Source organism: Mastigoproctus giganteus, chromosome 8 (genome assembly GCF_048544385.1).
Source record: "Mastigoproctus giganteus isolate SK-2022 chromosome 8, ASM4854438v1, whole genome shotgun sequence".
NCBI classification, from domain to species: Eukaryota; Metazoa; Arthropoda; class Arachnida; order Uropygi; family Thelyphonidae; genus Mastigoproctus; species Mastigoproctus giganteus.
Genome location: NC_143582.1, coordinates 193,373,239 through 193,385,930, shown reverse-complemented (window position 1 = coordinate 193,385,930; position 12,692 = coordinate 193,373,239). Strand labels below are relative to the sequence as shown.

The 12,692-nt window shown below is 37.2% G+C and overlaps 1 protein-coding gene across 3 annotated transcripts in view; it reads right to left on the bottom strand.

The window, feature by feature from the left end:
* LOC150082125 (uncharacterized) overlaps positions 1-12,692 on the bottom strand; it is a 645,531-nt gene that overhangs the window by 40,621 nt on the left and 592,218 nt on the right. For 2 of the 3 annotated variants that reach the window (XM_090379113.1, XM_090379115.1), the window contains one exon: positions 12,172-12,526. In XM_090379113.1, coding sequence (XP_090235239.1) covers positions 12,172-12,526 — 355 coding nt within the window. The remainder of the gene's footprint in view (positions 1-12,171; positions 12,527-12,692) is intronic. The other variant, XM_090379114.1, reaches the window with a different exon arrangement.

Genomic DNA, 12,692 nt, shown 5'->3' with positions numbered 1-12,692 from the left:
TAACTGGATAGATCCCATCCACCCCAGGTGCCTTCCTTGTATTTATCTTCAACAATTTCTCCTCCACTTTACTCTCATTTATTACAAGATTCTCTAGCTTACTGCTAGAGTTGAATACACCTCTGGCTTTCCCTTCGCTAAATAACTCCTCATGTGTGAATGTGGATGCAAAATATTCATTTAGTTTGTTAGCTACCTGAGCAGGATCATCAACAGTTGACCCATCGATATCAAGTGGACCAATCTGATTCTTCCCCTTCCTTCTAGAGTTTACATAAGTAAAGAACTCTTTGCTGTTTTTCTTTGCATCCCTTGCCAAAGATTTCTCGTAATCTGCCTTCGCCTGCCTAACCTCCTTTGTAACTTGGTTACAGATCAACTTGTATCTATCATAGGCTTCTGTGTCGTGTTAATTTGTATGTATCCCATGCATGTTTCTTCTCTGCCATATGCCTCATCAGTTCATCTGACATCCATTTAGGCCTAAACCTTGAACAATATTTCTTAGTTGGTATGTAAAGCCTAGTAGCTTCCAAGATAAGTTCTTTGAATGCTTCCCATTTTGCATTTGCTGTTGGTAACATCATCAGTTGGTCCCACTGAATAGAATTTAAATACTGTCTCAGTCCATCATAGTTGCCTTTACGAAAGCAATAACCCTTCCCTTTACCCCTAATGGTAGTTACCTCTTTGAGTAAATCCCACTTCCGCACACTGTGATCACTGCCACCTAGTGGTTCATTTATCTGCAGATTCTTAATGCATGAAGAATCACTGCTGATAATCAAATCAAGAGTATCCCTCCCTCTAGTTGCCTCCCGCACATGCTGATGTAGAAAACAATCATCCAATAAATCCACAAAAGCCTTGCTAGTGTGTGAGTGACCAATTCACAAATTCCAGTCAATATCTGGGAAATTAAAATCTCCCATTATAAGACTCTCTGATTTACTGGCCCACTCTATTTTCCTGTACAGTTTCTTATTATACTCATCAGAGTCATTAGGCCTATAGCACACTCCTACTCTCAATTTTGATCTCCCAATGCTTATGTCACACCAAACTGACTCGACACTGCACTGTCCAGCAATGTCGACTGGCTTCACTTCCTTGGATTTTATGTATTTCTTAACTAATAGCATAACCCCTCCTCCCTTCCTATCCAGTCTATCCTTTCTGTAGACGTTGTACTCCCCAAATTCCAGTTCTGCATTCCTTATATCTGTGTGACACCACGTCTCTGATATCCCAACAATATCTGCCTTTGATGTTTTGAGCAATACCTCAAATTCATCAAATTTATTTACTAAACTCCTAGCATTGGTGTACACGCAAGTATACATGCACCTATTTCTATTCTTAGCTACTCTTACACAACCCATGTGTTTACTTGTATCGCAATGACTCCTGGCAGTCTCTGAAATATCCTGCATCTTGTTTTTCAGGCTTCTGCTCATTCCAATAGAAGCAGTGCAAGACATAGACTTTGTTATATATAGTCATTAATTAACCACCGACCGGGCTAGCTTGGTGGGTAAAGTGCTTGCCTGGCAACTCAAAGGTTGTGGGTTCGAATCCCACCTAAGGCTTGGATATTACGATGGAGCCATACTCTCCAGCTGAACCTCATGGCCAAAATACACGAAGGAAGCAGGAAAAAAACTGGTTCCTTCATGTATTGCTCACATCATACGATAAAAAAAAAAATAAATAAATAAAAATAACCTAACTGTCCTCTTGAATAGAGTCTAGCAGCTTGGGAGGGGTTTTGGGAGCACCACCCCAGGCATTAACATTAGCATTAGTTGAAGCAGATGATGCAAGAAATCAAGCTTATAGAGCATCAGCCAAAAAAAAAAAAAAAAACCCTTTCCTATTTCTCTCATCCAGTAACTCCAAATGTCTGTCTAGTTCAGCCTTAAATTTATTTGAGCTATCAACTTCTTTACTATAGTTCTCACTGGCGTACATGCAAGTATGCATGCACCTGTTCTTACTATTAGTTACTCTAACGCCGCCCATGTATTTACTTATTCTGTGATGAATCCCAGCAGCTCTTGAAATCCCCAGCAACTTGCTCTCCAGGCTGCAGCTTATTACAATATAAGCAGTGCAAGAATCACTTTCGCCTATGCTTGCGGCTACTGTTAATATTGTTGTGAATTCCCCCAAGCTAGCAGTTTTCCAACCCTGCCTTGAAAGCATCAGCAGCTATTCTTGCACCCTTTCTATTTAAGTGTATTCCATCCCTGTAGAAGCAGTCTCTCCTGTTAGCAAGCACAGAGCATGCTGAAAAAAATTCTACTCTATGAGCTTTGCACAATCTCTCCAGGGTCGAATTTATTGACAAGGATCTCATAATGTACTCCCTCCTATAGTGCCTGAGCAGAATTGCAGACACTTTTAAATTCAACCCTAGCCTGCGACGTTTTTTCAATGTTGATCTGTACTTTTTAAGAAAATCTGCAGATCTCTTACTCTTAAGGTCATTAGTGCCAATGTGTACAATAATGTCACCTTTTGTGCCCTTAAAAGATGATATTTGCTCTACAACATCATCAACGTTTGCCCCTGGCAGACATACCCTGGTCTTGTTCCACTTATCCTTTTTGCTTAATATATTCCCCATCTCCCTGACAATAGAGTCACCAACAATAATTAGTTCCCGGTGGACCAGCGCATTCTGCCTTGGTTGTTGTTGTTGTTGTTTGGTTTTTAGGAGCATTAGCAACTAAGGCCATATTGCTCCAGGATATGCGGTGGTCATTCCTTAACCTTTCCGCATCCTCCGTATTTGGTGGTGACGGGCTATTCTGCCTTGGAGATTGCCGCTGTGTTGTCTGACTGATGCACAAGAGTGAGCTCTGGCGTTGAGTTTGGCAGCTGAGAGCTTGATCGGATCCTCATATTAATTTTAAAATTAAAATTAAATTTTCTGTTTATACTCTGCGACGACCAAACGGTCAGAGGAGTTCACAAGATAGACAGAATACAAGAAACAGCACCATATTCAATAGTCACGGGCTTGAACATGAGTCACTCAAGGCACATGTACTTATGCACCTGCGAGCCTGACCACTAGGCTACAGTTGCCCTTTAATAAATTTTCTGTTTATACTCCGGGACGACCACATGGTCAGAGGAGTTCCCAAGGTAGAGAGAATACAAGAAACATCACCGCATTCAGCAGTCATGAGCTTGAACCCGGGTTACTCAAGTCATGTGTACTTATGCACCCATGCGCCTGAGGGTATCTACCCTATACCTCAAACTCTAATAGATGCACATCAGAACACAGTTGGTGCCTAATTTCACGGCAGTCTCTGCACCTAGCACACACAAAGACATCCTTCTTGGCTAGATCATGTCCTGTTCTAGACACAGTCAGCAAACATTTCACATTTTGTGCATTTTTCTAGACTGTGATGCATTGGTGAATCGCTCCCTTCGGTTCTCCCCCCAAGCCACAGCACTCTGTCTAATCTGTTATCGTTGCTCTAGTGCTGTAGTCTGGATCATGATTCTGTTTAAGTACAATTTAATTAACGATGAAATTTAATAAGATTAATAAATTTTACTGATTAACTGATAATACTATACAATACTATACTAAGCTAACAGATTTCTAATACAGTGCTATGTGTTTCACTATCTAGTTTTACGTTAAATCTTACGCTATCTAGTTCGGGATATGTTACGCTATTCCGTATCATATAACAATGGCGGAAATTTGTGAACAGTAAAAATCTACAGACACCAAGTACAGTAAACCCTCGCTATTCGCGGGGGTTACGTTCCTGAGAAATGTCGCGAATACCGAAAACGCGAATACTGAGTTATGGCTCCCATAGTAATAAAGGGGTTCCGTTCCAAAGTATGAAATATATAAGAAAAACTAGTCTAAAATTTTGTCTATGTATATATTATATGTACCTTCATAATATGACTGTACATGCCAGTACATAGTGAAATGCAAGCATATGGCATCGAAATGAAAATAAGAAACAATTTAATATTAAATGTAATATTTATTAGAAATTTCGAACAAATCTTTCAAATCAGCGCCTTTGCTAGCAAAAAAAAAAAACATCCCGCCAGTGCTATCACCAGTTTCGCTAAAGTGTTGATAAAGAAGTTTTGCCTTTTCACGAATGATGAGTGAACTTAACGGAATTTTATTTTGAATTCGGTCTTTTATCCACAGATTTAAAGCTTTTCCATTTTTTTAAATTTAACATCACGAGGTACAGAGCAAATTTTTGAAGCAATTAGCGCGGTTTCACGGACACTACGGCAGATTTTTTCTTCCGATTTCTTGATTGATCGTACTGTTGACTCATTGATTTTATAATGTTTTGCCACTGAGGAGACACTTTCACCATTAGAAATTTCGTCTAATAACTCAATTTTATTCGCTAATGTCATCACCTTTGATATTTTCACATTTCTCTTTTTATTCGCAGCCATATTTTTGTAGGGGTTAGAAAGAACTTGTCCACAATAAAGTCACTTTCTTCCGTTAATACACTCGAAAAAGTCTGTTTTACACTGCAAAACGGTAGAGTTATCATTTTTGTAAGCATATCAATTTATAAATTGATAAATTTATTCAATTTATAAACATATAAATTAAAATCAAACGACGAAACCTTCCATGACTAACACATACTGAACAAGGATTAGCGAGAAACATCCACGCTCCCGATTTTTTCACCCCTATCACCCACCCACTGAGCGCTGTTTTGACCGGGAAAGATAATTTTAGCCACGCCCATGTTTTTTATGGCGGAAAATATTCACGGCGTTTTAAAATTCACATTTTTTTAGGTTTCATTTTATATTAAATCGGCGATCGCGAATACGCGAAACCGCGAATACAGATACCGCGAATAGCGGGGGTTTACTGTATTAACTTTGAAAAATCGCTATCTAAATTCAAAATAAACCAAGGAGTTTGACTAGGACTATAAGCTACTTATAGAAAATAATTTAATATAACAATTAAGTCAATAAAATGGCTAAATATAATTAAAAACTTAGCGTTCGCCAGAGCTGCAAAATTTTGTCCAGCATGTGGATCAATATGGGAATAATATTCCGAGTACAATGGATATGAGATTTGTAAAGAGTGAACAGTTGTTTGGAAGAAAAGTAACACTGAGAGCAAAAGAGAAAACACAGTTTTTTAGATGTAGAGGAAGCAATATTTGTGATGTGCTTATGCCAAGAGAGAGATTAGAAGTCAGGGTAATCCCTAATAGTGATATGTGATCTGGTCTAGGAATCTGGGTGTCAATGAAGATAAGCATAGCAGCTTATTTTCATTGACACTTTTGCAAGATATAAGCAAGATATAACACAGACTGAGTTAGGACTGAAATCAAATACATTATCTCTGCCCTACTGGAGATTAGCATTTAGAGGAATCGGTGGCAGATATTCAAGGAGTTGGAACTGTTTATGCAGGGCAAGGTTTCTCAAACTGGAAGGTGAAATGCAATGTGCAATCAGCAAAACTATGGACTAGAATTTCCAGTCAATGGAAGAAGATTATTAACATACAAGAGGAAAAGTGGGATAAAGGGCTGAATCTTGAGTAACACCAGCATTAGTGAAGTTAGAAGACAGAGAGCCATCTACCGCCACCTGCAGTGAGCGGTTCAAGAGAAAACTGGATATCCAATTACTAAAAACAGTTGGCAAACCATAAGATGGAAGCTTATTTAGAAGATCTTTATGCCAATACACGATCAAAAATCCTTTGAAATGTCAAGAGCAACTGAGCAAATTCAATGGAAAAGTTTCACCAAACTTTTCCACTGATTTTGTTCATAGATGGATAATATAAGACAGTATATCACCAGTGGATCAACACTGATGGAATTCATACCGGCAATCATTGATCAGATGGAAGACAGTTTAGGAGTTGGCAGTTAATGGATTTCTCCATTAATTCAGAAAGAGTAGAAGTGCAATGGGATGGTAAGTGAAAAGGAAAGATTTGTCACCCTTTTTTTTAGGAATGCTGGATATGAGCGAACTTCCGAGCAGAACGAAAAAATCTATGCAAATCTGTAGTGTGTTTTCTGTAGCCTTAAAAAGGCTACAGAGAACAGGACTAAGCTCAACAGCACAGCTTTAAGGGAAAAGAGAAATACCATCAGGACTTAGTGCTTTCGTGGTATCAAAAGTGTTCAAAGTTCTTCTGACTTCCTTTTGATGGAAGACCACAGGAGGCATTGAATGGAGTGTACTGGGAATGGTAGGAGGTGGTTTACCAAGATCTTCAATACAAGAGCTAGAAGAAAAGCAGGCTGCTAGCAGGTCAGCTTTATCTTTCGCTGAAGTGATAATAGAACCATCCAGTTTTGAGAGAAGTGGGAGTAGAGATGGGCGAAAGTTGGAGCCAATAGCTTTGGCAATAGATATGAATGCTCGGCTACCATTTGGGCAAGAAGCAAGTTTTCTCCTCTTAGGGCTATACTAGATGGGCTCTTAAAGCACTGGAGCCTTTTACATATTGATTTGATTGTGAGCAGAAAGAGAAAATGACGATGGTGGATTCATCCAGCAAATTCAGATAGGTTAAAAACAGGACAGTTCTATATTATGTTTGAAATACATAGGGAATTTCCCAAGAAGTTTTTTTATTTTTTATTTTTATTTTACAGAAAGTAGATACAGAGTTTTGGTGAACTTCTAATGTTAATTAGTGAAAAACTTGCAAAATTTGATACTGTGATGCAGAAATCAATACAAACTACTGTTTCACAACAATAGACTTTGGTGCTTCCGGATGCGATGGTGATTCGAACATTCTTAAAAATTAAAATTTTGGAAGTTTGCTAATGAAACAATTTAATTTGCTGTTAAATAGAGCTCTTCCTGGTACAAATGAGCTGGCAATGCCATTTGTTTTTGTAAGGGCCGAAGTATTTGAACTGAATAAAAATTTAATATGACCATAACTGGTCAAAAAATTTGAGCAGTGAGCGAAGAATTGTCAATTATAGATTAACTCAAGCAAGGTGATTTGTAGAATGCATGTTTGGAATACTAAATCCCCATTCTGCTATCAACGTAATAAAAAATTATTGCCTATTGCATAATTCTGCGAGAAGGGATGGATATGTTTTTGAAGACACATTAACTTGGTGAGATGGAAGAGGGAATGGAAACGACATCAGTTGCAGGGCAGTCTTCAGGAGTGTCAATAAGGAATTCTTTTTCTATATATTTCAATAGTGTTGGCAACCTTTCATGGCAAAATACTAAAATATAATTACAATAAAATTTATCCTTTTTTTAAAAATAAGTATTAGTATTTAGTAGAAAATTAAATTCTGAAAAATAAGAAACTATGTACAATGAATTTGAATTAAGTGTATGTGGCAATGAAAAGATTTTTAAAATTATTTAATACTTTCCCTCATATATAATAAATTTCATTAAACCCTTTGTTAGTCCTCTGGGGTAATCCTTTAATGCCGTGTTGTACAAGGCAGGTCTCCTTTCCACCTCACAAATAAATTTCTTGGTGTCAAACCATCATCTTCTCCAAATAATAACAATCAAACGAATGAAGGATGAAGCCTAACCACCCCATGCACGGGAAGAATTTCTCCTCAGGCAATATAAACAGCAAGTCTCTGGCACTTTCAATGCCTTTGATGTCAATAGGTGTTGAAAGCTGTCATCGTCCAGTGTGGCATTGGAAGTGCCGTCTAGTTTGCATGCCTTTCCCCCTCTGCTTCCTGTAAAACCTGGGGTTTGAAGGCATTTCCAATGCCGTGCGTTAAGTGGCCATCTAGCATAGCCCTTAGCCTGTTTGAAATCTAGTTTGGACTGATTAATAACTACTGTACAATTGATGCAAGCTTTGGTGTAGGCAGAAAATGAACCCGGAGGTTTGGATAAAGCCAATTGCAATATGCAACATTCTTATCTTGATTAGCTTTAGTGCATTTATTGGAAAACCAAGATTTAGTTAAAGGACGAAATTTTAAGGTGGAGTGCAGAATAAAGGATTCCATCTCTACAAGAATAATTTCACTGACATGATCCCAGCAAATGTTGACAATCAGATTTCGAAACAGTAATCCAACAAGGAAAAGAAGAGAAGAAATCTTGCAGATCATCCCATTTTGCATTATTGTAATGCCAAACAACAAGAGGTAGAGAATGGCCATGAGAGAAAGGCTCCATTGGAGAATAGACCGTTACCAAGTTGTGATCTGAGGTGCCTACAGGGCCACTCATTTTGACTGTATACTTGGAAGTGATCAAGTGTGTGTTGGATGTGTGGTTAGGATTCTCTGGTATTCTGGTGGGTAAATGGACAATCTGTGCAAGGTCTTTAGTAATTGCAAAAGCCTCAGAGGTAATTTATTAGAATACAAAAAACGAATGGGTAATTGGCAGTATTTCCTTTATGGTGAGGCCTCTCCATAGCCAGGTGAGCAGTAGCAGCAGTGCGCAGCACACGTTTCTTGATTAGACCGGGGTTCGAGCCCGTGACCACCAAATACAGAAAGGTCAGAGAATGACCACCGCATATCCCTGGAGCAATATGGCCTTAGTTGCTAATGCTCCTAAAAAAAAAAAAAAAATGGTGGAAGGTATTATGCACTCTGGTTAAATCATTACAGTTCACAAGGCCAGATGCTGAGGCTTTTTTTACTAGAAAACGGAACACAGCTGGAGTTGTGGATGTTACAATCACAAAGGAAAATTACCTTGCTGTTAGAAAAGTGAGTGGCCTTATAAAAACAATAGTATTAATAGTTCTTCGAAACTTGACTTTCTCAGAGAGTCAAGTTTCAAAGAGAGGAAGTCAGAGTTCCAAGTGATTAGTGGAGTTAGTAGAATGATAGAGGCAACAGATGAATTTAACAAAATGGGGTAGAGAGATTTTAAGCGAAAAAAAATCAAAAAGATGAGCTTCCAAATTACTATATATCTCTGACAGGGAACATCAGAGCAGACATATACATAAGTACCACCTCTGAAGTGAAAGGAATTGTACAGTGAATCAACCGATAACTGGGATTCTGTCAGAAAAAGTATGTGGATCTTAGCAGACTGTAAGTGGAACTGAACATCAATGAGATTGGAAATGAGACCACGTATATTTGTGAAATAAACAAGGTAGTGTTTGGGCAGTTTAAGTCTTTTTGCAGCTAAGTTTGTTCTATTAGTTTGACTATTCAGGATGTATTCAATAATAAGGTGAGGACATGTATGAAGTAATGAAATTTTTTGATATAGCATACACACAGTAAGAATATACCCAACTCCTTGACATAACATGGCCTCGCCAAAGCCTCCTGCATACACACTATTCGGACTCCCTATAGTCACTATCTGGCAGAGTTGAGGTAGCAAGATTATATTCTGGTGATCCAGTAGCTCCTAAAGTTACCAATAGGTCAGTCCAGTTCAGCAGCCAGCCTGTGACTCCATTTTAGAGTTGTACCCTTGAAATGTAAGGAAGATTGGATCTCGCCATGATGCCCATCATAACCTCAAAAGACAGTCATATTGCATTATGGAAGAGACAGAAGAGAAAAGAATCTAGAGATGTTAGACACCAGTGAGAAAGGTAAACCAACTAAAAATAAAAAACATTTCTTCTGTTGTAAACACACAGTCAGTCCTCAAATAAAACGGTAGTTGTGTTTCTAGAAACACTCGTGCAATATAAATAACAGGCCGTATGGGAAAAATAGGGTTAGGTGCTGACCACCCAAGATTGAACATGCATTTGTAACCAAAACATTACCAAAGACAATAAATAACTGTAATAAAATATGTAAGTATTTTATTACGATTATTATATAATAAAATATTGCAAATGCTTTTGTGTTCTATCATAAGCAAATTTGTTCCTGATCTCTTCTTTGTTTGATCTTCTATCCGAACAGACAACAGACGTTCCATCTTTTCCACTTCTTTGTTCCTGCTATGAAAGTTGCTTTTCTTTTCCCTGAATTCTTTCTAATTATTCTCATTATTGCTTCATTTAAGTCTGTAGCATGCGCAATATCACATGTTCTTTCATTTCGTTCAAAGCATTTCACAATTTTGTATTTTTCCTCTATCAATATTGCTTTTCTTTTTCTCTCTGAACCTGTAGTATACCAGGATGCTTCCTTTTCACACTTTTTTCAAGTATTTTACTCACTTTTAGGGAATAAAGCACAAATACAATATAAAAAGAACAAAAATGAGGAGGCACGCTTGATACTCAAACAAAGCAGCATGCATGTAACAACTGAATAAACAATGCAGTAAAAGCATAAACACACTATCACCTCACACTAGCTCACATTTTGCTAAAGCACATTTCTGGAGGCCACTATCATAAAACAATAAAAATAATTTGCAGTTTCCGGTTTAGTGGACATTCCTGCTAGTGGAATCTGTTATAAATGGTAGTAAACTCGATCTAATTGCATTTGTGATAATACAAATAGCTGGAATTCCGTGGGTTTTTACATTATTATGAAATGTGTTTCTCCTTCTATGAAATCTTCAATCATATAAAAAAACATAAATAAATTTTCAGAATCCTCTCTTCATTCCTATTGTGTTGTGTTCAGTTGGAGTGATTCCCACATTCAACTGCCATTTCTTGTAAATACAAAGGAGAATAGTGCATAAGCAAATTCTGTTTGTGTTGTATACAACATCATTCCCCTATTTATAAATCATGTGTGATTGAATTTGTGTAGTGTAAACACGTGTTATACAAGGACTGACTGTACTTGTAAGTGGTAGAGATGTTGATTTTTAAAACTAGATATTTGTATTGTGATTTGATGTGTTGATCTTTTATAAAACGAGCTTCTGAGGGTACAACCCATTGAAATCTTGAATAAAATTTGAAAAATGAGAACAAACTTTATTGAAAAAAGAGAAGAATAAGTTTCTTTTGGAAAGATCTTTTCGGATGCCACAGGCATCCGAAAAGATCTTTCCAAAAGAAATTTTTATTCAATTTACAGGTGTATTATTGTGTTCCAATAAGTTACACTGCATTTCATTATCTGCATATGTTTCATTATATAGCTTATTAAGGACTAATTTAAGGTCTTACCACCACCATATTTGTAAAAAGACTGATTGTCAGTCTTTTTACAAGTATGGTGGTGGTAGTGGTAAGACCTTAAAGACCTGTGCAAATGTTGGCATAAAAACTGTGCTATGATAAATTTATATTAGTATTATTAATATGCATTACAAGCATTTAGGCTATCAAAATTTTACCAGTAATGCAATAAAATTATATTAAATTAAACACAAATGAATATTATACATGAGCAGATAACATTTAATTGCAAAAACATTAGTGCTACAAATTAGGCCATTTTGGTATTTCATTATCAGTGTTAGAAATAACACTAATAGAAATAAAATAATATATACATGTGTATGTAAAATATCTATGAGCATAAGTGAAATGAAACAGTTTTTTTTTTTTTAAATCGATAACTGGCCCTTTATTTTACAAAAAATCCATCGGTTTAGGTACTTACCGCACCTGTGCATTAGTTTTTATTTTTTTTATATACTTGCTCATGGGGGGTTACACCACCATTTGACAGTTCCTTCAATCTGTTGTTCATGTGGACCCAATGTCCTACCAGATCATTTTTACACCTTCCAAAACCATGATGGTGTATGTAGACAAGTGTCATACAGAAATCCATCTTGATGACATTGTCAATCAAGATAACAGATAGTCCTGAGTGAAGGTTAAACTCAGTTTTTCTTTGTTAATGATCTGCCTATTTGCATGAGTGTGGACATGACATATAGGTGTTAATATCTATCTTTTTCATAATCTGGGGAAGTTCTGCTGGAGAAAAGTACCTCTGCTGTAATAAACTGAATAGTAATCATGCTAACTTGGATGTATCCATCACTTTGAACACCATCCTGCTTGTACTACTGCTCCATCACTCTGCCTCCTGTCCAACAGAAGCATTGCTACCAAATCCCTAAATTTACACTCACCACAGTGCATGATTTAAATTTAGACAATTAAAATCTCATTTTCATTTGACATGCTCTTTGTGTGTGTGTGTGTGTGTGTGTGTGTGTGTGTGTGTGTGTGTGTGTGTGTGTGTGTGTGTGCGCGCACGCACGTTCATGCATGCATGGAAATACCTGTGCTTTTCCTTCAGACAATTCTTGTCCTAGTTCTTCAGCTCCATCATCAACATGGGCTGAATTGCTGCTACTTATGTTATTTTGTGCTGTACTACACCCTCCCACTATTCCATTTGCATTAGAAACTAGGCGATCCACAGTAGTTCCTACTTGACTTGATGTTTGATCTGCTTCTGCCAGATCTGTTTCTGTTTCAGCCTCCACCTCTGGTTCTGTTTCTCCTTCTGGATCACATTCATAGCTCATATCTTCTTCAGCTGTTTGAGCTCCACTTTGTAGAGGTCTAGAAAGAGGATAGAAGACATATGTATCGTCTCCTTCACATCCTACTGTTCCTCGTAAATTTTCTGGCCTTTGAAAAATAAAAATATATGAAGTTATATTAAGAAAATCACAGTTGAAATATAAAAAAATTTAATGTGTGGAAAGTAAAACAAATTCTGTTTCGTTTATTTCAAGAAACAAATTCTATATGACCAACAAAATGTAATACATTAATGGGCCATATCCAGCTCATG